The 21,840-nt window shown below is 57.4% G+C and overlaps 1 protein-coding gene and 1 long non-coding RNA gene across 7 annotated transcripts in view; both read left to right on the top strand.

Annotated features, from left to right (window-relative positions):
- On the top strand, positions 9,414–15,091 carry LOC110403459. Its single transcript, XR_002441676.1, has 3 exons — positions 9,414–11,187; positions 11,267–11,941; positions 12,040–15,091. It is a non-coding gene; the product is annotated as an uncharacterized LOC110403459 (long non-coding RNA).
- LOC110403106 (relaxin receptor 1-like) overlaps positions 16,204–21,840 on the top strand; it is a 13,209-nt gene continuing 7,572 nt past the window's right edge. For 3 of the 6 annotated variants that reach the window (XM_021405938.1, XM_021405937.1, XM_021405940.1), the window contains exons 1-7: positions 16,208–16,466; positions 19,244–19,387; positions 20,089–20,175; positions 20,261–20,366; positions 20,729–20,800; positions 21,047–21,118; positions 21,446–21,517. In XM_021405938.1, coding sequence (XP_021261613.1) covers positions 16,244–16,466; positions 19,244–19,387; positions 20,089–20,175; positions 20,261–20,366; positions 20,729–20,800; positions 21,047–21,118; positions 21,446–21,517 — 776 coding nt within the window. In that variant the 5' untranslated portion in view covers positions 16,208–16,243. Of the gene's footprint in view, positions 16,467–19,243; positions 19,388–20,088; positions 20,176–20,238; positions 20,367–20,728; positions 20,801–21,046; positions 21,119–21,445; positions 21,518–21,840 lie in introns of those variants that run through there. The other 3 variants (XM_021405939.1, XM_021405941.1, XM_021405942.1) reach the window with 3 other exon arrangements.

The raw sequence follows: 21,840 nt of genomic DNA, 5'->3' as shown, positions 1-21,840 counted from the left end.
CCGAGCACAGGGCACGAGGAACGTGGGGACAGCGAGAGGGGAGCTGAGGCCTTGTGCTCTGGGTACCTCTGCCCAGTGAATCCCTGCATACCCACCCCAGACCCCGTGCTAAGCGGTGGCTGCGTGCTCCTTCCCGCACCACCTGCAGGGACTGGGATCTGGGTGAGTTCACCCAGCGTAGGGCTGCTCCGTGCTGTGCTACCCTTGTGCCATGGGTCGTTCTGCTGCAGAGCACCCCCAGAACAGCAGCAGTGAGACTACAGGCAATAGGGAGGGGACCTGGAGCCGTACTGAGAGCACTGGGTCACAACAAGGCATGTACCCCCTTTTCTCACTATTCCTACCGCAGCGTTCAGCAGGTGAACAAATGGATCTCTGCAGTGCTGGGTGCCACAGCAGGAGGAGGCGGCCCCCTCCCAGCCTGTGTAGAGCTTTCCCTTGTTTTACTTCCCCTGCAGCCAGCCCTCATGGCCCGGTACTGCAGCCCCCAGTGCCCTCCCCTTGCCCCATGCTACAGCACAGCACCAGGAACCCACCGTGCTGCCCCATTGCAGGCTGCTGCCCCAAGCCCCATTCCCACTGGCCAGCCTCCACTGCTCTCTGCCCTCTGCTGCTCTCCTGCCTGCCATAAAAGTATATAGAATATAGAACATTATTCTATGGCATACTATTAAAAAAAAAAAAAAGACCCTGGAACTACAAGACATGTGCCAAACCTCAGCAGCACATGCAGGAATGCCTTTGTTCCAGTTGTTGCTGGATTGCCTGAGCTCTTCCCAGCACAATTTGAAGGTTTTTAGGGACAGGAACCTTGTTTTCTTTATTCTACTTCTTCTGGGGCAGCAGCACCAGTTGTGGCCATACACAGTGGGTAATACTGTCTGTGCTTTACATACAGACCATCCATCCCCAAGTCACTGGCTGGGACTGCCCACATCAGTGTTACAGGCAGACTATGTAGGGTGTATATGCTCAGTCCATATACTGAGCTTGGAAGTGTGAGCAGGGATGTGCGAAATGGGCAGGGGTCTCCAGTTTCACACTGAGGATGCTCTCTACGTGCATTGCTCCTGTGCCCCCCCCCCCAGCAGCCCCCTCCTTCCTTGCCCAGCATCCTGAGCAGGCAGCACAGAGCCTGGCAGTGCAGTGCAATCACCTCCCAGCTCTTCCTAGGGTGTCATCGCAGCGCTGGCTCCTGTTTGGCTGCTTTGGAGGAAGCAGTGCACAGGAAACTGTCTGCATTTCTTATCAGGGCTGAAGACAGACCCAAAGGCCACAGGGGCAGGACTGCCATCCCATGGGGCTGCGAGGCTCACTGCCCCACTTGGCCCCAGCTGATGCTGGGGGAAGCAGGGAGGAAAACCATGAGGTAAATGGCACCAATCCTTCCTGCCTCTTTGGCAGAGCTTTCTTGGCCCTTAGGGCACTGCACCTCCACTTTCTTTCTTCTTCTCCCATGAGCTCCTCAAAACAGACGCAAGGTTTCATTTCCACTGTATGTGATGCTTTGAACCGAAATGAAAGCCCTCTGGTTCCCACCACCACCCATGGCACAGCTCTTCTACCCCGCAGCACGACTCCCTGCCCCTGTCCCAGCCCCCGGTGCCAGCCCCTGCTCCTCCCTTCCTTTCCCTCCTGGGCCGGTGAAACTTTCATATAAAACCTGCACACCGAGCTCCATAAAACCCTCGATTCATTCTGCAGATATTTCCTGCACTGGGGCTTTCAGCAGCATCTGCTGGTTTGAAGTACGCATTTTATTCGTCCTGGGGGCACCATTACTTTCAGCTTTAGCAGTTTTGCCTGCTCTGTAGTCCCTGCCAGGCTCCATCCACGGAAGAGAAAATTGGTGAAAGAATAATAATTATGATTGTTATAAGTGTATATTTCATAGTGGTGGCCTTTTGCGCATGTATTCATTGCTGATGGGGGGGGAGGGAGAGGGTGCCGTGCCCCTGCATTCCTCACCACCCTCCTCCTCCTCCCGGCCACTGCCATGGGGCCCACGGCCCTGTCCTGCAGGGACCCACTGGGTCCTGGGCCGGCAGAGGAGGGAGCTGCTGAGCTCAGGAAACCCAGCGTACAGCACAGACTCTCTTGGAGCCAGGGAAATACATTCCTTTCTTCCCCCAGCTGAGGACAAGCACCTTCTCTCCATGCTCAGTTGCGCAGCCCTGCAGGCTGGGGATGCTCCCAGGGACCCCTCGGCCACTCAGCCCTCTCCGCTTTCATTTCCTGCTGCAGAAATTTGCGGTGTTTTCCTGTGTCCACTTTACATGCCCACGAGAGGTTCCTCATTCCTCCCCCAGTGGGACAGCTTGGGAGCAGGGCAGTGGGAGCCGGGCAGGATGGGTACATGGGAACACTTTGCATTGCTCAGCCCACTCAGAGCCCACCCTTTCCTCGCAGCTCAGGCCATTAAACATTGTCCCTCCTGGCCCTGAAGATCCACGTATGCAATTCCATCTGTGAGTAAGTGATGTCGCTGCCCTCAGCTCCCCACCCCCACCTGCAGCTCCTGCCAGGCTACACCAGGATGTCACCTCAACACAGAGTTTACTGCTCTGCAGTAAACCCATTTGCTACAGTTTCTCCAGAGGACTCAGAGCAGGTTCCCAGGGTTTGTCTTTGCCACAAAAGCAGAGAAGAGGTGCGAGAAAACTCCCCCCACCCAGTTTACACCAACGCTGCCCCTGCCCCACTGGAGTACAGCAGCCCAGAGCAAGAGATGGGGGAGCACGCAGGGAATCATGAAATAGAGCTCCAGGGACATTAACATGTGTTAGAAACCAGTGTTGTGAGCCAGAAACATTGGTGCACACAAAGGCAGAGACCCGGCGCTGGGCCTCCTGCTGACACAGGCTGTCCTGTCAGAGCTGGCTGCTGCTCAGTGCTGTGCCCTGCCCCGTCCCAGGGGCTCTGCTGCTCCAGCACCTCCACCCAGCTGTGTTCGGGGTCCAGCTCCTTGCCCTGCTTACCCAGGGTCTGCCAGCTCCCTGCCACCAGCTGCAGTGTCAGCACTGTGCCTGGCCTAGCAGCCCTCCTGAACACCCTGACACCCGTCTCCCAAAGCAAACACGCATTTCCACGGACAACCAACCCGCAGCTTGGCTCAAGCAGCAGTGAGGGATGTTTGCTAACGCCCAGTGTCTGCACCCAGGGAGGACTGGCACAGCCCAAAGGGGCTCAGTTTCATGTTTGCACACAAGGAAGCTGTTTCTCGTGTTAATTTGTGCTTCAATAAATGTGAAACAAAATTCATTCTGCCCTTTCCCAGCTGCCGTCACCGCCGTTTCCTTCTGTTTAGCACATCCCAGCCATCTCCTCGGCAACCATGGCACATCCCAGGCGGGATGCGGGCTGCAGGCGGGTGCCACACGTCGGAAACAAAAGTCCCAGTGTCACCGACTGTCTGTAGTGATGCAGCTGGGAGAGAGGGACCTACTCAGACACACATGGGCCGAGGCACAGCGCTTCTGAGGGGGTGCTCTGATGGGGCTGCTCTGAAGAGGGATGCTCTGGCAGCGCCTGACCCTGATGCAGCCCGCAGCTCCCACCTGAAGCCCCATCCCTTGCACACAGGGGCACCCCTGCTGCCTGGCTGCAGCACTGGGAGGGACCCAGACAGAAATCCCACCCAGAACACAGCACTGTGGGTGCAGCTCGAGGTGCCGCTATGCCTCTCCACACCTCATCGCTGCCCTCTGCCCCCGCAAGGTACCCAGCCCAGCCCTGTTAAACCGCAGTCAGCCCTTCATCTTCAGCTGTTGGCTTGTTTTCTTTTTCTTTTTCCCTTTTTAGCCTCGTATCGATTTGATTTCAGAGCTCACTTTGCAATGAGGTCACTGCTTTACGGTGAGCCCCAGACGCTCCCGCTCGGCGGAGCCGCGCAGCGCACAGCCCCGGGCGGCCCCCGCCTCTGCCGCCTCCGCGATCTGCGCCTGCCCCCGCGCGGCAGCGCCCGGCCCCGCACCGATTCCCCCGGCCCCGCAGCGCTGGAGACATGGCGACCACAGCAGCGGCTTGGAACAGAGATTAGTCGCTGTTCGACTGGGGCCTTTTTACCCTTTCCCAGCTATTCGTAATGCATCAGCCCACGAGCATTCCCAGCAGGCTCCCAGCTCCCCTGGAGGTGAGGAGTTAAGGAATAGGGATGGCAGGAGCTGTCCCCCCACCCCCTGCACAGGATGTGCTGGGCCAGGCAGGGGTGCAGCAGGCAGCTGGGCTCGCAGGGCTGGAAAATACCCCCAGCGAATTCTAAAAGCAGCTTGTAAGCAGTGGGGAGATAACAAGGCAATCAGAACAGTCAACATGGGTTTCTCAAGAACAAATCATGTCAGACCAGTTGGTATTTCTTTTTATGACAGAGCAGCAGCCTTATGGATAGAGAGAAGCAGGAGCTGTCCTATATTTTGTCTTTAGTGCCTTTTGATGTTGTGTCTCCTGACACGCTCATAAGCAAGCAGGAGAAAAACTGAAGCGATTTGGAGCAGGGTGCTCCTGCCTGCACCCCGTGCTCACGGCGCAGGGACCGGCGCTGGCTGCCAGGCTGCGAGCGCACGCAGCGGCGTTACAGGGCTGGCTCCGGGCTCATGCATTCATTAATGGCTCGGCTGATAGAATGAGAGCCTGCCTGTTTATTCTGCATGTAAGATAGAGCAAGGAGGACACAGATGTAGGATTAGAATTTGAAATGATCCTGAGAAATAGGAGAAATGATCTCAGGAGACAAGCAAAGCACAGCCCAACAGGAATTGATGCAATGTTCTGCCCTTCGCAACAGCCACGTGCAGAAGAGCGGGAGGGGAAGGAAGGACAGCATGGAGGGGGGGGGAATCACAGTGACCTCGGGCTGGACGAGTCAAACATTGCCTGGAGGGCCTGGCAGCAGCAGCAGCAGTCCTGGGGCAGGTGGAGGACAGGCTGCGAAGCCCCGAGGGCATGGCAGGGAGAGCAGTTTCGGGCACAGTAATTCAAGAAAGGTGTGGGAAAACACCAAAGAATGGTGAGACTGGAGAGGGAACACAGCTGACATAGGCTGGTTTTCGGATGACACAGCCATCTTCAGAGGCATAACCCCGGGGCCCTCACCAGCCTGATTTCAGATCAGCTCCATTAACTGCAGCTCCTCGTGGCACTATGGGTGAGATTGATTCTGTCCGTGTTGGAACTGGACCCTCGGGAGCCCTCTGCCTGCCCCACACCCTGCAAAGCACCGCAGCCCCTGCCCCATCCCCAGCATGATGCACACCCCGGCTCAGCGGCCGAGGTGAGGTCTGCGTGCCAGGGTGCCCAGGGGACCCTTGTGCAAGGCTCTCGGCTGGCACAGCCCGCAGACGAAGATTAAATAGCAGCATGAAACTGCCTTGCCTCTTATCGAAGAGCTGCTGCTCTCCCCTCCACAATGACTCATGCTCTGCTCGAGCACTTTCCCCGGCCTCATCTGGGATGTATTACTGCTTGGACCTCACTCCGTCTCCATACAGATGTGGAGGCTCCTGGAATGTCTGCCTCCTCCTCCTCCTCCTCCACTCCCAGTGTTTCTGCTTCCCAAGTGTCCCCTCCCCAGTGGACGCAGTGCAGTCCCCAGCCAGCCCCCCACGGCCCCCAGCTCCCCGGAACTGCCCATTTCCCAAAGGCCAGACACAGAGCATTGCAGAGCTCCATCCCCTTCCTGCCTGCTGGCCCTCACCAGTCCTGCCTGGGATTTCCCACAGGTTTTGAACCCGTCACCCTCTCCTGGGCCAGTTTGATTCTGACCCACCGAAGGGAGGGAGGGAGACATTCAAATTCAGAGCAGTGAGCAAAATTCATTGGATCTTCATTACGGGCTGGCAGCCGGCATTTCGGAAGGGGTGAGCGCACACCCTTCTGTTTAGTGCTGTTTAATTTAACTGTCTCCAAAGCCCGCATCTCTCAGTGCCTGGGACAGCGGTGACTCGAGGAGGCAGCAGAGCTAAATCAGATGCCAAATACTGATTCCTCTGCACATCCCCAGGGACTGACAAGCAGAGTTACTCTCACCATCTGTCTTCCCGCATGCAGCCCCTGGAGAAGACGCACACTGCTTCGGCTAACCATAAAGACAGCGAAAGGACAAATGCGTTCATTTCCAAGCCTATGGATTTTCTGTTCAGGTATTTCTGGAATGCACTCCATTAAGAGAATGTGTTTTGTTGTCTCTGTAATGGGGCAGAGCCGCTGCGCTTTGCTGCTGTAACAGGTGTTGCTACGCCCATGGTTTGCTGCGTGTCATGAGAGATGGAGACTCCTCCACGCTCCCTGCCCACGGCATCTCCAAACAATGTGTTTGTGCCTTGAGATCCTCAGAGGAAAAATGTGCAAAAGATTGTATTTATTGTTCCTCGTGCTCCTGCACTTCTGTTGGGCAAGCATGGAGATTAATGGGTCGGTCAGAAACTTGGGACGTATGATTAAAGCATTTTATTTCTGGATAGGACACTTCTTCATGGGAATGAGTCCGGTATAAACCCATCAACCGCAGGCAAGTCCATGGTGTTAGCTCAGAAGCAACGAGGTCGTGAATCACTGCGAGTCTGGGACTCAGGGGTAGAAACCAGCTTGCAAAAACGCTGGGTTAGACCAAAACCTGGAACTGAAGCCTTTTTTTATTCTTTATGGTTGAAACTATTTAACAGTTTATATTCTTCACATTCACTTTTCATTTCACTCTTCCCAGAACGCGGGAGGGGAAGCCCCGGCCCCGCAGAGCCCATCGTGGTGCAGCAGAAGACTCGTGGCAGCAGGGGGGGCTGGTGGGACCCCCCCACAGGGCTGGGGGTTGCAGGGCTCCGGGGCCGGCTCAGCCCGGTCGGTGCCACCGTCTGTGCGCTCACTGCCCGGTGACATCCGGGTCAGAAGGGTTCCCACGCGCAGAGCCAGCCGCGGTGGGAAAACTGTTCTCTCCCACTTTGCATATTCATTTATGATGATGAAGAAGCCAATCCAGTGCCCCTCCCTCTGCCTAGACAACCTCTGTACCCATCCGCGCTGTGCGTGGCCCTCCCCTTGCAGTCTGGCTCGCAGACCCCCCACAGCATCACCCCGCCCTCCCTCCTATCCCCTCCCCTCCCGCCTCCCCTCTGCCCGCAACCAGGGGCAGGATCCCGGGGAGCAGAACCCCAGCTCCAGGACTCCTCGCTGTGGGAGCTCAGGCCTCGATCCCCCAGGCTGCTCTGAGCCTCCCGCTGCATTTTGTGTTTGTGCAGTTCTGCCCTTGTGCGCTCTGCAGCTGCTCTTCCCAAGCTCCATCACCCAAGACTTACTTTTCTTCCAAACCCACTGGATCCAATATTTCAGTGTCCCATTCTGACAGTCAGTGCTTTATTCAGTGCTAATTTGCAACTCTTTGCATTCAAGAGGATATTGAAGTGACTTTAATTTCCAGCAATGGTAAAGCCAGGGTTTGTACAGACCTGGAAGAAGCTCATCTGCTTCCTGCCAGCTTGGCTCCCATGGCATTTTGCAAAGAGCAGAGGATAATTGCACAAGGATGAGCTGAGAAGAGACATATTCCTTCCTTTGTTTTCACTTCCATGGGTTGAAATCTCCCTCTTCTCCAGTTCCTGCAGAGCTGCCATCGTAATTAACTTTGCAGTGACTGGGGCTCCCAGGGGCAGAGGGGATTGGAGGTGACCTGGTGGCCCCCACCTGCCCCACTCCCTTGGGCACTGCACAGCTCTGCTCCCCTGTAGTGCAGGTGCTGCGCATTGGGGGGACGCTTCCTGCTGGGTTTTGTTCAATTAAACCTATGATCCCCAATTAGCTGACCCACACTCCGGTGTCTCCCAGGCACCACTAAGCGCTGCTGTCTCAGCTTTTCATTTACATGTTTATTTACTGCCTTTCAGATCACCGGGTTTGCACTGTGCAGCCTCTGATGAATAAATAACCAGTGCCCTTGTAGACCAGATTGATTAAATGTATTTAATTAATGAGCTCAGCTCCCCCTGAGGACTCTCCCAACTAAAATACTGAAACCAGCCCTTTGTATATGACGCCGCCAGGACCCATTGATCTGAAACAATATGAAAGAGGACTAATTTAGGAAGTTCATTGACACTGGAACAAGGACAGCGGGGAGGACGGGGACGGGCTGCGGGCGCTGGGGCACCACTGGCCATGGTGGTTCACCCCTGCAAGCTCCTGCACGCAGCAGGGAGTGGGGAGCAGGCCCCCAAGAGAAGGAACAATCTGGTGGAGGTCAGGAGCTCTTGACCCTTTGCTCAGGCCATGGGTAGATAAAGAGTGGGAAGAGGCAACGTGGGGATTCTTTATGAAAGAAGTGCAGGGAAAGGCAGGGGCTGTGCAGGGCAGGGCGCACCGTCCTCTGGGCACTGTGACAGGGGAGGGGGAGCCCCACAGGGTGAAGCTCATCCTGCTGTGGATGGACACCGCTCCCCAGGCCCCCCCAGAGCTCACAGCTGCGTTGCTGCTGGCAGATGCTGGGCTCATGGCTTCCTGAGAGCCAGCACCAGGCTTCTGCCCCAGCCCATGAGCAGGCGCCATGATGGGCAGGTGCCAGGAGCTCCCCAAGGCCACCGCTCACCACGCAGGTCACCGAGACACCACGAAGCGGGGACCTGAGCGGCTCTGAGCACGGACCTGCAGGATTTGTTCCTGAGCACGGGGCTCACCGAGTGGAGCTCACCACAGAGCCCCCACAGAGCTGGGAGGGCCCAAGCAGCTCGGTGCTGAGGACGAGGGAGCTGAAGGGGACATTCCACTGCCACCATACTTAGCAGCATCTGAGAGAAGCTGCTGCACGAGTTTGTTCATTAATCCATTACATTATTGCCGGAGCTAATTGAGACTCCCTCCCCACGCCGCAGGACGAGGGACAGCACTGTGCAGCCGTCACATCGCCGCGTGCCCTGCGCCAGCCCCACGCCGGCTGCCAGGCGTCGCGTGACGAGCGGCGGGTTTTAATTAGGCTCAGACACGATTCCTGTCACAAACGCTCTGCTGGGGGTTGTTTGTTTTAATCAGGGACAGGCAAAGATTGGGGAAGGAAGGAAGGTAATTAAATTGGACTAAAAAATCTCGGGATGCCGTTAAAGCGGACGTCCTGGTCTGCGCAGCCCGGTTGCTCGGAGCCGGCGCTCCGCGGGGAGCGGAGCAGGAGAACCCCGCGGCCCCCAGGGGGCGGTGCGCGGCCGGGACGGGACGGAGCCGCGGGGACGGGCTCGGGGAGGGGGCAGAGAATCGAGCCCCTCCTCCCTGCTCGGTGGGGGCTGCGGCAGCTGTGCTGCGGGGTGGGAGTCCCGAAGAAGAAGAGGGGCTCTGGCGATGCCTCAGCGCAGTGTCACTCAAAAAAAGCAAAATCCCACCGGCTTTGAGCAGGCTGGGGCCAGGTGAAGGGGGGTGAAGGATCATCACCTGGGCTGCCTTCTCCTCTTCTCCAGCATGGGGCTTGTAGAGAACAAGTGTATAAAGAGGTGCCTGGGCAGGGGCAGGTGTGGATGTGGGAGTCCCAGCTGAGAGCCAAGCATGTGGGGGAGCAGGAGCAGCAGGGCCATGAGGTGCTTTGCCATGCTAGCAAGCCACAGCGGTTGGCTATGAATCCACGTCCCCAGCCTCAGAGAAGGCTGAGTCCCTGGAGCTGGGTTCTCAGTCCCCTGCACAAGGAGCAGCAGCTTGGCATGGGGTCAAGCTGGGCATGTCAGCCCTCCCTCTGAGGGCCCCCAGTGAGTCCCTTTGTCTCCAGGTGCTCCTGTTTCCCTGCTTAGCATGGAAAACACACTATTCCTAATTTCCCTGCTTGGTTGTCCATAAAGCAATTATCTGATAATTATTTCTGTTCATTGGCAAGTTAGTTCTAATGATGTTTGCTAAACGTTTGATTATTACTGCAAACACCGCTTTTGGATTTGGAGTTGGGGCTGTGATTGCTGCAGGCAGTTTCTGGAAGAGGTAATTCTTACAGGCAAGTTTTTATAGAGATATCACAGTGAGAGCTGGAATTTGTGATGCTCTCGGCTCTTTTGGTTTTATAGATAACGTAATGAAGGCGATAAGCTTGCACGCAGTGATAAGCAATGGTTTGGTGACTGAGAGCATTAGACAGCAAAACTCCAGGATGGTTTGGGAAGGAGAGAGGCAGCGGTGCTGGGAGCGGCCGTGCTGCTCGTGGCCCTGGGCTGAGTGCTGCCACCCGGACCAGTGGGAACCAGTTGATTCCCCTCCCAGCACAAAGATCCTTTTCAAGCCTTGGTTTTGCCTGGAGACCTTTGTGCCGCTCTTGAGGAATTCTATTGCAGGCCTTTCTGGATGATTTTCTGTGGTCAGTGCCTTACACCGAGAGTCACGGGGCAGCAGAGAGGGCTCATCCCTGCGCAGGGCTTCCAGTGGGGGGTTGCCTGCTGCCAGCAGCTCTCTGAAGGAGCGTGAGCTTTTCTCACATCGCTCCCTCCTATTGCAGCAGCCACGGCAGCAAAAGAGCCCTGGAGGAATCGTGGAGCGCTTGGGGTGAAAAACAACGGAGAAACAGCACAGAGCTGCACATGTGCTGGGAGAGCCAGGGGTGTCAGAGCCAGCCCGGGGTGGGGGCAGAGCCTGCTCCTGCTGCACACACAGTGCAGGACAGGAGATCAAAGAGGTGCGGGCAGGGTAAGAGTTTGAGCCCATGCTGGAGCGGTGGAGGGGAAGGAAGGGATGTCAGTGACACACAGGAGGCTTTTGTCGGCGGAGGACAGTGAGAATGGAGGGGAAGGGCCTGCAGTACCAAAGGGCGCTTTGTGAGCACCTACAGCACTGGGCGATGGCAAGAGGAAACTGTCTCCAAAAACAGCCAGGGGTGTTACCTGGTAAAGCTCACATGGCCCAACTCTCATCCAGTCCTGAGGTTTTCGAGGAGAAAAGTCTTCTCCCGGGACTGAAAATCTGCATTTCTACTGCAGTGGCTCCCAACACCCTCCTGGAAGGCACCGGCAAGCTGTATCCTCCAGCAAGTGCAAAGAAATAGAGGCTGTAAACCCTAAAAAGCAGCACTGCTCAGTATTTGTGTCTACAATCCACCACCACAACACGGTGTTCTGATCAAACCTGTCTGCTTTAAGGCTGGCAATTTCACACCATTTCAGCATGACAGCTAGAAAGCAAAGACCTTGATGGCCCAAATATTTTCTTGCGATTTATTCTGCGAGGCTCTGCAGGAGAAAGAAGCAGGTAAGTTTGCAGACTCTGGCAGAAGCTGTGGAGCGTGCCAGCTGGAGCAGCTTTAGCGATTTGTTCCCCTCCCTCCCAGGTGCTGGATTCTCTTTCTGCTGATCCACTCCCCTCCAGTGGCTGTCCTGCCAGTGAGCCAACAGGGTCCCTTCTTTCCCTCAAGGCAGATCTGCGGGAGCTGAGATGCTGCTCTCCGGGCTGTGAAGCACACAAGGCTGAATGCTCTGAGTGAAGCCCCTGGGGCAGAGTGCCAGGCTGGGGCTGCGGGGGGAACCAGGCGGGCAGAGCACTGCTCCTGGCTGCAGCTGCCACCAGACCTTACCTCGTCGCTCCTGCAGGGCTGGAGTTAATAAAGTCCGTGAGTCAGCCAGACCCTCAGCGTGAATGTCACTAAGCAGCGCAGCATTACCTGCTGGTGCTCCTAGGAAGACTCTGTTTCCTCCTTCTGTCCCCAGGCCCAGCAGGGAGCTGTGACCTCGTTCCCGCCAGGCCCCGGGCAGAGCTGTGCCATCTCTTTCCAGCAAAAGTGACAATGCGTAGGAGGGGTGTGAAGCAGCATGGAGCTCTGGGGGGATTCACGCGTGGAGGGCAACAGCTTCCTGCTGCCCGTCCCCAGCCATGAGGGACTTGGCCTCGTGGTGCAGCACGGGAACATCACAGCGAGAGAGGGAGATCCCTGCCCAGCAGTGGTGCTCACCTCGCTCAGCACCTCGGCGGCGTCAGCCATGGGCTGCAGCTGGCCCAGCACCTGCAGGTGAGTGGGGATCTCACAAAGGAGCAGTGAGGTGCTGCAGTGCTGCAGCAGCTCCACAAATGTCTGTGTCCTTAATTGTTAGTGTGTTTTTCTTACAGATCAGCAGGGAAGGGTTTCTCCTTCCTATCCCCCTGTTACCTGGCAGGCTCTCAAGCCTTGACCTTCGTCCCCGTCCTCTCCTGCTACCCAAGAAGGGAAATTTTTGGAGGAAGATGTTTTCAGGCTTACTGCCTCCAGTTCCTGCTTGCTGTTAACCCAGCCACACAGCAGGGTCAGGAGGTGAAGACACCTGAGTTTCCATCTTGCTCTTGCACCAGCTGGCCCTGAGTTCAGCAGGGATGCTGCAGCCATGGTGCCTGGTGACAAGATGCTGTGCTGGGAAGGTGGCACGGGCATCTCCTGGAGAAGTGCAGCCAGGCCAGGTGCCCTTGACAAAGGCAGGCAGTGCCCAGCCTGACTCTGGACCTCGCCTCATTGCGGAGCAGGGAGAGGGGCCTGGCAGCAACTCGTGCTGGGGTGGGGTTCAGCCAAGACCCCCAGCACCCACCCTCTGCTCCCATTTTGTGGTCAGGGCTGTTGGCCAAGAACAAGTGATTTATGGGTGTTCTGCATGAAGAAGGGGACTTGCCTTCAACCAGAGGAGGATTTACCGTCAGTCTGAGGAGGGAAGGCTGTCGGGAGCTGGGATGTGGATGCACATCGGTGAGTGCATGTCGGGCAGGTGTGTGGGCCCCATGCCCCTGCTGCCTTGCTTCTGGGAGCAATCCATGAGCAGTGAGAAGAGACCAGCAGCTCTGGGGCAGCCTTTCCCCTCACTTTCTCTTGCCTTTAAACCACTCTGCACGAAAGGACAGAAAAAGGAGGGCAAAAGCTGAGAGTGGGGAATCTGTCCATCTGTGAACCAGCAGCTCCGCTCTAAGGAGGGAATGGGCCCTTAAGAGAAGCAGCAGCTGCTGCCCCACACCGCTCGTATTGGCCTCACATGGAGCAGCAGCACGGGCAGTGGGGGTTTCTGATGTGCTGGGGCTCAGTACTGCGAGAGCCAGCAAGCTGTGCTGCAAGTCCTCTTTATTACATGTCATAAAGTGGTATTCCAAGAACAATGCACCACAGCAGCAGAGATATAAATAATACGCATTGCAATACAATCGAGCCTTGTCTAGGGCCTCTGCCCTGGGTGCTGGTAACTGCCTGCAGGTGAGCGGCTGCAGCGTGGAGCTGAGCTGCAAACCCCATCTGCAGACCAAAGCGCACTGCTGCGAGGTGCTGGGGGAGATGGGGGGTGGAGAGGGCCTGGAAGAGGATGAGGGCAGTGGGAGGATCTCTGCCTGCTTGATGCCACTGTGCTGCCCCCCAAAGCCTCCCCATGCACCCTGCCAGGACCAGCTTAGCTGTCCCACAGCTGTCTCTAAGAAGAGGTCAGAAGGGTTCCGGAGCTCACAGCTCTGTGGCAGCTGAAGTGTTACCTCTTGTCCCAGCCCACTTTTCTGGAGCATACCCCATAATTCCTTTATTTTACTCGTAAGACTCAGAAAGCATCATTTCTTTCTCCAGCTGTTCTAATATGTTGTTGGGCTCTGGATGTCACTTCAAAATGAAGTAGATTAAATTTGGGAACCGAAGTTCCCAGCTGTGTCCCCTCAAGCTCGCATACCCTTTAGGGTCTGTGGGATGCTCCCCTGGCCCTCGGCTGCTCCGGCCCCACCTCTGACACAGGGTCTGTGTTTGCACTGCCACTGTCCATCTCCTGGCACGCAACCACACAGTGACTCAGTTCCTCAGCAATTTCAAACACTGAAACATCTGCTCCAGCACAGAGTAATTAATGACTTTCTGGTTCATCTGCCGAGCAGAAACACTTGGGCTTGCAGCTCTGGTGTAGACTTATTTAAAAGGCTTCCCATCAGGAGTGTTTAGGTTCCCCTAATTGCTGTGTGACTGACAGCGAGCTCAGGGCGCATCGCTGCACTGGAAGCACAGAGCAGGAGCTGCGGGCACTGTGCTCGGGGAAGCTCAAGGCACAGCTTCACCTCCCACGTGAGGACAGTCAGGGCCTGGGCAACACGTCTGTAGTGCAGTGACAAGGCAGGGCTGCAGACCCAGCAGAGCGCGGAGCCCTGACCCATCTCCTGCAGCGTTTGCAGAGGCCACCACAGCCCCTGATCTTTGCCTCCACCACAAGGACTGGAGTGCAGAACAGCCCCTGGCTCAACCCTCAATAGCACTTTGCAATTTGAGATCATTACTGCACAAAGCCCTGTTCTCTTTACAAGAGGGGGAGCCTCGGAGAGGCTGACCGAAGCCAGCACCCAGCGCAGAGAGGAGCACGCGTGGGATGAGTGTGGGTTTTCCTTCGCTGCCCCCTCTTTGGCACTTCTGCCAGCAGCATCTTTCTGGGTACCTGGGACGCAGCATCCCCGGTTCCCTGCTGCTTATGGGGGCAGGGCAGGGAGCAGCCTGGCACCGGCACTGCTGGTACTGCAGCTGTGGGCACAGCAGAAGCGCGTCTCCAGCAAAAGGAGGAAAGCAGTGCTGGAGAAGTCCGGCCTGAGCGAGAGGCAAGGGATTTGGCTTGAGAGTCATCTCAGTGGAAAACAAAGTGGAAGGAAAGCTGGCTCACTTTGCTCAGAAGTAACATTATCCGGGGAGATGACAGAGCTGCTAGCAGGATGCGCTCTCTGCGAGGTTGGGCTGGAGCAGGCGCAGCGCTGCGAGGTCACGCTTCTAACCCCGGCTGTAAATCCATGCCGTGCCATTGCACAAGTCCTCTCTGGGCCTCCTGGGACTCTGTTGTAACGTATTGCTGGGCTTTACAGAGATTTAATGCATGCACCGAAGCCTCCAGCGCCCATACATCACTCGGTGGTTAGTGGGAGGCACAGTCAAGAGCTGGACAAAGATTGTTGCCAAAGGGTGTGAGGAGAAATGCTTTGGCCCATTAACAAAGCTCCTGCAAAGGAATGCAGACGTGGTGTGAGGATGCTGACAGCCTGGAGAGCCACAGGAGGAGCAAGATGAGGGCTGGGGGGAGCGGAGGGACTGGGGGGAGCAACCGGCGGGAGTGGTGGTTGGAGGCACCACTGCTTTTGCTGGGAAGAGGGAATTGGCTGCCATCAGTTTGCAAATGCCTTTCCTGCCTCTGCCCAGTTTCTCTGGTTGTCGCTTGCTCACAGGGTTTCTGCTTCCCATCCTCTATGGGGATGGCCTCCTGTGCCACTGGGCAGCCCTTGCCGTCACTACAGCCAAGTTAAAGCACAGAGGAATTTTGTCAGGCCCTGAAACAGGCCTCACTGTGTCTGGCTGTCGGCTTCAACGTGCCCTTCGCTCCTAAACAAATCTGATTTAGAACCACGAATGCCCTGTGTCATCTCCGTTCACAGGCTGCTCCCCGCATCCTGGCGCAGCTGCCACTGTGGGGCCGTGTCCCCCAGGCCACTCCTGGGGCACGGTGCCAACATAGGGGTGGGCAGGTTTGGGGCTGCATGGATCCCTGGTGCAGCAGCTCAGTGCCTGGGGGGGCTGTCCCTGCACGGCTGTCAGCGTGGGGCTCTGGAGGCGGAGGCGATGCGTTCTACTCTCGTCTGCTTGGTGCTGATGGGAACAGTTGTTGAGTTGTTTTAAAAGAGTCAGCGGGGATTTTGACAAGTTCATTGGTAAGTTTTAAGTGTGTTCATAAGGATACTCTAATAAAGGGGGGGATGTGTTCATTGTTTAATCTCACACACCTATGTCATGCGGCTGAGGAAAGGTGGGAGAGCCGCTCCAGCGTCCTGAGCACATTTGCCTTCCAGCAGCAAGGGTTGTATTTGTTATATTTTTACAGATTTTCTGGAGTCATCATGAGCATTTGGAAATGTTGGGAAAGGAGATTCCAAGGAGACCAGTATTCACCTCACCGATGGCAGAGGAGCAGAGCACGGAGATCACAGCCGCGGTGAGCCCACCCAGCTGCCTCTTTCTGACCCGGCTGTGACTCCTCAGGGCCCATCCTTCCTCCCAAGGGTGAACCCGGGCCGGTGAAGCATTCTGCCTGCTGGTTCCTGGGAGCTGAGCAGGGGCAGCAGTGACCTGAAGGTGCTGGGGGTGGCTCCCTGGCAGAAACCCTCCAGCCCCATCACGCGCAGGGACTGGGGCTGCCCTGCCCCACGCTGGGACATCCATCGAGTGGGCAGGACCACGGTCTGCAATACCAACTCCCAGTGTGGAGAAAGCAGCCCTCTGCCTCCTCCTCCTCCTCTTCCTCCTCCTCCTTGCCTTCCTCCTCCTCCCCAGCTCCCAGCTCCCAGCCTCCCCAGCCGGACGATGCACAGTGCAGCACATGGCTTTCAGAGAGCGCTGACAACTTGCAGCACCCTGGTGCTGGTGTGTGCGCTGCTGGGAGCTGCTGGCAGGAGAGAAGTGGTCACATCCCTGCGCTCCTCTCACCACCTCCTCTGCCTCCCACAGCAGCACATTCTCAGTGCCAGGAGCCCCATGATGCGGCTGCTCCTGCTCATGCTGCCCTCACTGCTCTGCGCTGCTTCAGGTACGTGGGTGCAGCCACTGGTGGAAGTGGGGAGGGCCACGGACCGTCTGCTGGGCGGGGGGGCTTCATGGGCAGCTATGTCCCAGGGCTTGGGAGCAGATCCCAGCACACACATGATGATGCCTGCAAACCGCCGTGCTGCATGGAGGAGGAATCCTGCGTTCGAGGAGTGTGTTCTGTGCGGCCACTGACACTGCTCTCTGCGCTGTGCTCCTGCCCAGACACACATGTGCTGTGACCCCATAGACAGGGAACCCCAGAGACAACCACAGGTTGTGCCTCTGCCCCTCAGTCGGGAGAGAAAGCGAGCATGGAGCGGAGCAGGGGAGGCACAGGGCAGTACTGATGCTGCGTGTGACGGGGACGGAGCAGTGGACAAATCCATACAAAGACCAGGTGCTTTTGTCGGGAGCTGGGAAGGGGTACACCAAGAATCCGGGCGTTCTGTGGTATTTTCGTTGAGGCTGATTTGTTGTGCTTTGCTTTTGTCGATGGCAAACTGTTCCTTCCATGGCCCAGGGGAGGGGAGGGGAGGGTTGGCCTCTGCCCGGCTCGCAGTGAATTACCAGAGCAGCCCTGACAGCACTGGGGGCACAGCTCAGCCAGCAGCAGCACCGGGTCTCAGCCCCCGCAGGATGCTCAGCACGGGATGACCACGTCCTGCACAGTGCTGGCAAAAGCGTACTGGCAGATACAGGTGATGCAGACGTAAGTCACGCAGCTTTGCTGTGTGCGTTAGCTCCTAGAGCATTTACTTTCTGGAGGTGAATGTACTGAAGTGAGTTGGGAAACTGCTTCGAGTGCAGGGAAGGCAGAGCAGGGCTTTGGTCTGGGTTTGAAATGAGGAGGGTCTCCAGTGGAAAATTCTGCCGATCCCACTGCCCTCACCCCGTCCCTCTGGCACCCACACTGCAGCCCCACAGAGCAGTGTGCAGAGCCCGGGATGCAGCTGCATGATGGGGAAGAATGTGGTGTGTGTGGACCGGGGCTGAGCAATTGGCTCAGCTGTGGGGCTGCCCCCCCGGCAGCACTCTTTGGCTTTGCGCTCTATTTTGGTCGCAGCATTTTATGGGGATGCGTGGGCTGCGTTTACAGGCCTGGGTGGCCCTGCAGGGATGCAGAAAGTGCCAAGATCAGCCCCGGCTATATCTGTCCGCTTCCTCTCATGGCTGGCTTTTCCCAGAGCCGGGCAGGGGTTGCACAAGCAGTGCCCGCTGTTCTTTGTCCATTTGTTTCACTTCTTGCCCATCTCTCCTGTTTGCCTGATTTCCCCCTTGCTCCGTAACTGGTTCCTCCAGCCCCAGGTTGGTTAGTGCAGAACAGACCCCGGGGCTGGGGAGCATCAGTTCCACTGCGACCTTCAACCTCCTTCGAAAACAGCATCTGCCTCTGTTTATGTGCGTAAATATATATGTGGATAAACTCTCTTGGTATTTACATAGCTCCATATGCAGACGCTCTGTGCAATGGGGACCGTGAGGCCCCGGAGAGGTTCCTGTCACCTTCTGTGGGTCCCACATAACTCAGACCAAGGCAGCAGCCAGTGACTGTGAGACAGGGCAGCGGGTGGCAAGGAACCCCTGGGTGCCCGGAGATGGAGCCGGGACAGGAGAGGTCCCTGCAGGGCCCCCCCGCAGCACTGGGCTCCTCCTGTCACGTGCTCATGCACGTTGTGTCACCAGAGGAAAAGGGTTTGCTCTTGCTCCCAGCTAAAGCAATTCATGACAGCGCATACACAAACTGGCAGTGATAAAATGTTGCACCATTTAATAGAAATGCTGTTTTTTAAAGTTCCAGGCAGGCAGTAATTCCATTCATCATTTGTGATGTACTGCAATGTTCTGCGGTAGAGCCGTGGGTGCAGGCACATCTCACTGCAGCCACAGGCACATGCAGCCCCCGCTGCCACCTCTGTCCGTGCGAGGCAGCACCTCCACAGCAGCAGGCACTGAACGCCCTGCACACTGCTCTAAGCCAGCAAGTGAAGATGTGTTAGTAACATGCTGAATTTTGGAAAATGCTGGGTGACGTCACGTAGCCATGGGGTTCTGTGCCCCTCAGGGTGCCTGGTGGCCATCTCTCTCTCTGGTTTCTGACCCCTTCATCTCTCCGTCATGTGCAGCTGCACAGGAAGCCTGGCAGTGGGTGGACGTCACTGCCGAGGGTTGCAGTGAGGCTGCAACAAGCTATGGGATGCTGCTGTCCCCCTCAGCTTGCTCAGAGCCGGCGGTAAAGGCACAGTGCTTGCTGATGAGTGTGTGTGCAAGTGAGACAAAGTGCTTTTAATTATAGCATGCCCCATTAGCCATTAATAGGCTGACAGCTGAAGGAAATGTTGAGTGACAGGCTGGGCCCTGCACACAGCCCTGCTCCCTCCTGGTGCCTGCCTGCTGCCACTTCCCAGCGCCTGATCAAAGCAGGTGTGGAAACATTTAGCTGGATCTGAGGCATGCCTCTGCCAGGGATAATTGCAGGATGCTAATGAACGGGGCCCTGGAGCTGGGTACCTCAATGGCTCTGATGGAAGGGGCTTGGCAGAATGGGAGCCTGAGGCAGCCAGGCACCGCAGTGGGACAGAGGGCTGGGGTAAGGCACTGGGAGAATGTCCATCCGTGGGGGAATATCTGCCTGTGGGAGAGTGCCTGCCATGTCTGGGCATCAGGGGACACACAGGGAGCAGAGCCCTTTGCTGAGGGTTGGCAGGTGGCATGGGGACAGGTGGGTACGCGGCAGGACGCAGCCCCTGGAGCACTGAGCACCTCCTCTTCCCTCTGCAGAGCCTCTTCTGACTCCCTCCAGGGACGGGTACGTGTGTCCCCTGGGGCAGTTTCCCTGCGGCAACCTCTCCATCTGCCTGCCCCAGGCCCTGCACTGCAACGGGATGGACGACTGTGAAAACGGTGCTGATGAGGAGAACTGCGGTAATTAGCAAGACCCTGGGAAGGAGGGGTGTCCTCGGGACGGAAGTGCCAGGAGCTGGGACCGTGAGGGCATTGGGGCAGAGCTGGAGCCTCCCCTGGGAGCAACAGCAGCGGGAGGAATCCTGGATCTGCCATGGTGTCCTGGTTCTGGCACTGTAGTGCATGCCCACGTAGCAGATCCCCTGTCCAGGGCTCCCCCACATGCAGGAGACCCGCGGTGCTGCAGCCCTCATGGCTGTGTGGGCTGTGTGCAGAGGCAGAGGAACGGGGGGCTCAGCACCCTTTGTCGGGGCACTTGGCTGCAGCAGATGTAAGGAAACAAAGTGAATTCCCTTCTTTGCACAACACGCTGTGCCGCTGGGGGGCTCTTTGCTTAGGGTTTCTGGAAAGCAGAGTGTGAAAGAGACGGAGACTGAGCAAAACACCACTGGGAGCGGTGGGTGCAGTGCCTGGCTCAGGGCAGGTTGGTGAGACGGGAGAAAGTGTGGAAGGAAATGTTTACTGGGGTTGCATGTGGATGCACACAACGCGGCCGGATGGAACTCGCTCTGCCCCGCACAGCCATGGGGCTGGAGCCTGCTGCCTCCTTCCTTCCCCACCCCCTGCCCGAGGCTGTGGAGTTCTGCTCCAGCAGCAGGCACCGCGCAGAGCTGCCGAGCACCGCGGGATGGAGCCGTGCCTGACGGTGCTCCTGCCCGCAGTGGACACCACGGGCTGGCTGGGGGTGCTGGGCGACATGCTGGCTGGGAACAGCGGGACAGTGGCGGAGGACGAGGCGGACACCTGCTGTAAGCCACCTTCGGGACCGCCACCCCCTCCCCACCACACGGAGCTCCCTGTTTCCCCCTCAGCACATCCCCTCTGGTCCCGCAGCGCTGGAGCTGTTCCCGGGGCGGTGCCGGTGCTGGGGAAGGGCCGTGGACTGCACCGCACAGGACCTCAGTGCTGTGCCCCGGGTGTCCCTCAATGTGACACAGCTGTGAGTACCGAGGGGCTCCCCCCATCCCAGCACTGCGGGGCCAGGGGCTGCCAGCACCACCGAGCCCCCGGTGCCCCTCACATATGTGAAGCGAGGGCAGGGAAGGGGGGAGAGCATGAAAATCCTCACCTGTGACACATGGTGCTTGCTGATCTGGAGAGCAATTAGCAGGGTCGTGTTAATGAACAGCAGCTGCCTTGCAACTCATTTGTATTTCAGGGGAAAGGGAGGGTCTGGGCTCTCTCCTCCTCCTGTGACTGAGGTCTTCTCTCTGGCTCTGAGTTTGATTTATTTAGTATTGTTATTATTATTAGATCTATTTTTTGTTGTTTTTTTTTCTTCTCCTCTCACTTTCCTGGTAGGGACCTGAAGATCAATAAAATCCGTTCTCTGCTGGACAACCAGTTTGCTGGGTACCAGGGCCTGAGGAAGCTGTGAGTAGCACCCACTCCGTCCCGGGGGTGGGGGTCCGGGGGGGCAGCAAAGTGGCCGTGCTCTGCTCCCCGCCTCCATCGCTTGCTCCCTCTGCTCCGGGGCTGTGTGCTGCTATCAAACACGGGGCACATCCCTGTTTCCTGGGGGCCTGCTGACCCTGAGGATCCCCTAGAAAACAATTCTCTTTCAATCTGCTTTCTGTTCTGTGTTTTTTTTTGTTTGTTTTTTTGTTTTTTTTTAAATAGATTCTTGCAGAAGAACAAGATCCGTGTGATCTCACCCAAGGCATTTGCTGGACTTTTTCAGCTCAAGATGCTGTAAGTAAGAGCGGCCGCGTGACGAGGCCCGGGGGAGCGGGGCCGTGGGATGCAGCGCTCCTCACACACAGCGCAGCTGCTCCTGCGAGAATTGCACCGGGCTGCTCGAGGCTGGAGGGGAGTGGGGGGGATGTGTGTGGAGCAGAGGCACCTCCACCTCCCCCAGCTCTGGCTGTGCCCTCCCCAGCCCATTTCCCTCTGAGCTGAGCCCTGCGCTAGCACTGACCAGGGGGTGCCCCAGGCATTGGCAGTGAGGGCCTGGGAGCACCTCGGGGGAAGCATCCCCACCGAGGTGGGAGGAAGAAGCTGCTCCTGCTCTGCCCGCAGGTTCCTCAGCCACAACAGGATCGCCCGGCTGCTGCCCCGCACCTTTGAGGACCTGCACCGCCTCGAGTGGCTGTGAGCTCCCCGCTGCTCCCGGCTTCCTCATGCGCATCGTGACCCCGTTTCCTTGGGGGTGGCACAGCCCAGAGCAGGAGCTGCCCAAAGCCCTGACAGGGGTGTGGGGTGGAGCAGGGGTGCTGGGCTCTGGCTCTGGTGGGAGCCAAGCACTGCTCTCATGTGGGGAAGAAGCTGCTCCCACTGGGCTGCAGAGGGTGGTGGGCACAGAGCACACACAGTGCTGGGCATGGTGCAGGGTGCCCTCAGCACCATAGCTCAGTGTGAGACCTTCCCCGTGTGCTGTCAGTTTGCAGTTCCATCCCCGCTCCCTCCCTCCCCCC

The sequence above is a fragment of the Numida meleagris genome, chromosome 8 (genome assembly GCF_002078875.1).
Source record: "Numida meleagris isolate 19003 breed g44 Domestic line chromosome 8, NumMel1.0, whole genome shotgun sequence".
Lineage (NCBI taxonomy): Eukaryota > Metazoa > Chordata > Aves > Galliformes > Numididae > Numida > Numida meleagris.
This window is presented reverse-complemented; position numbering and strand designations above follow the sequence as displayed.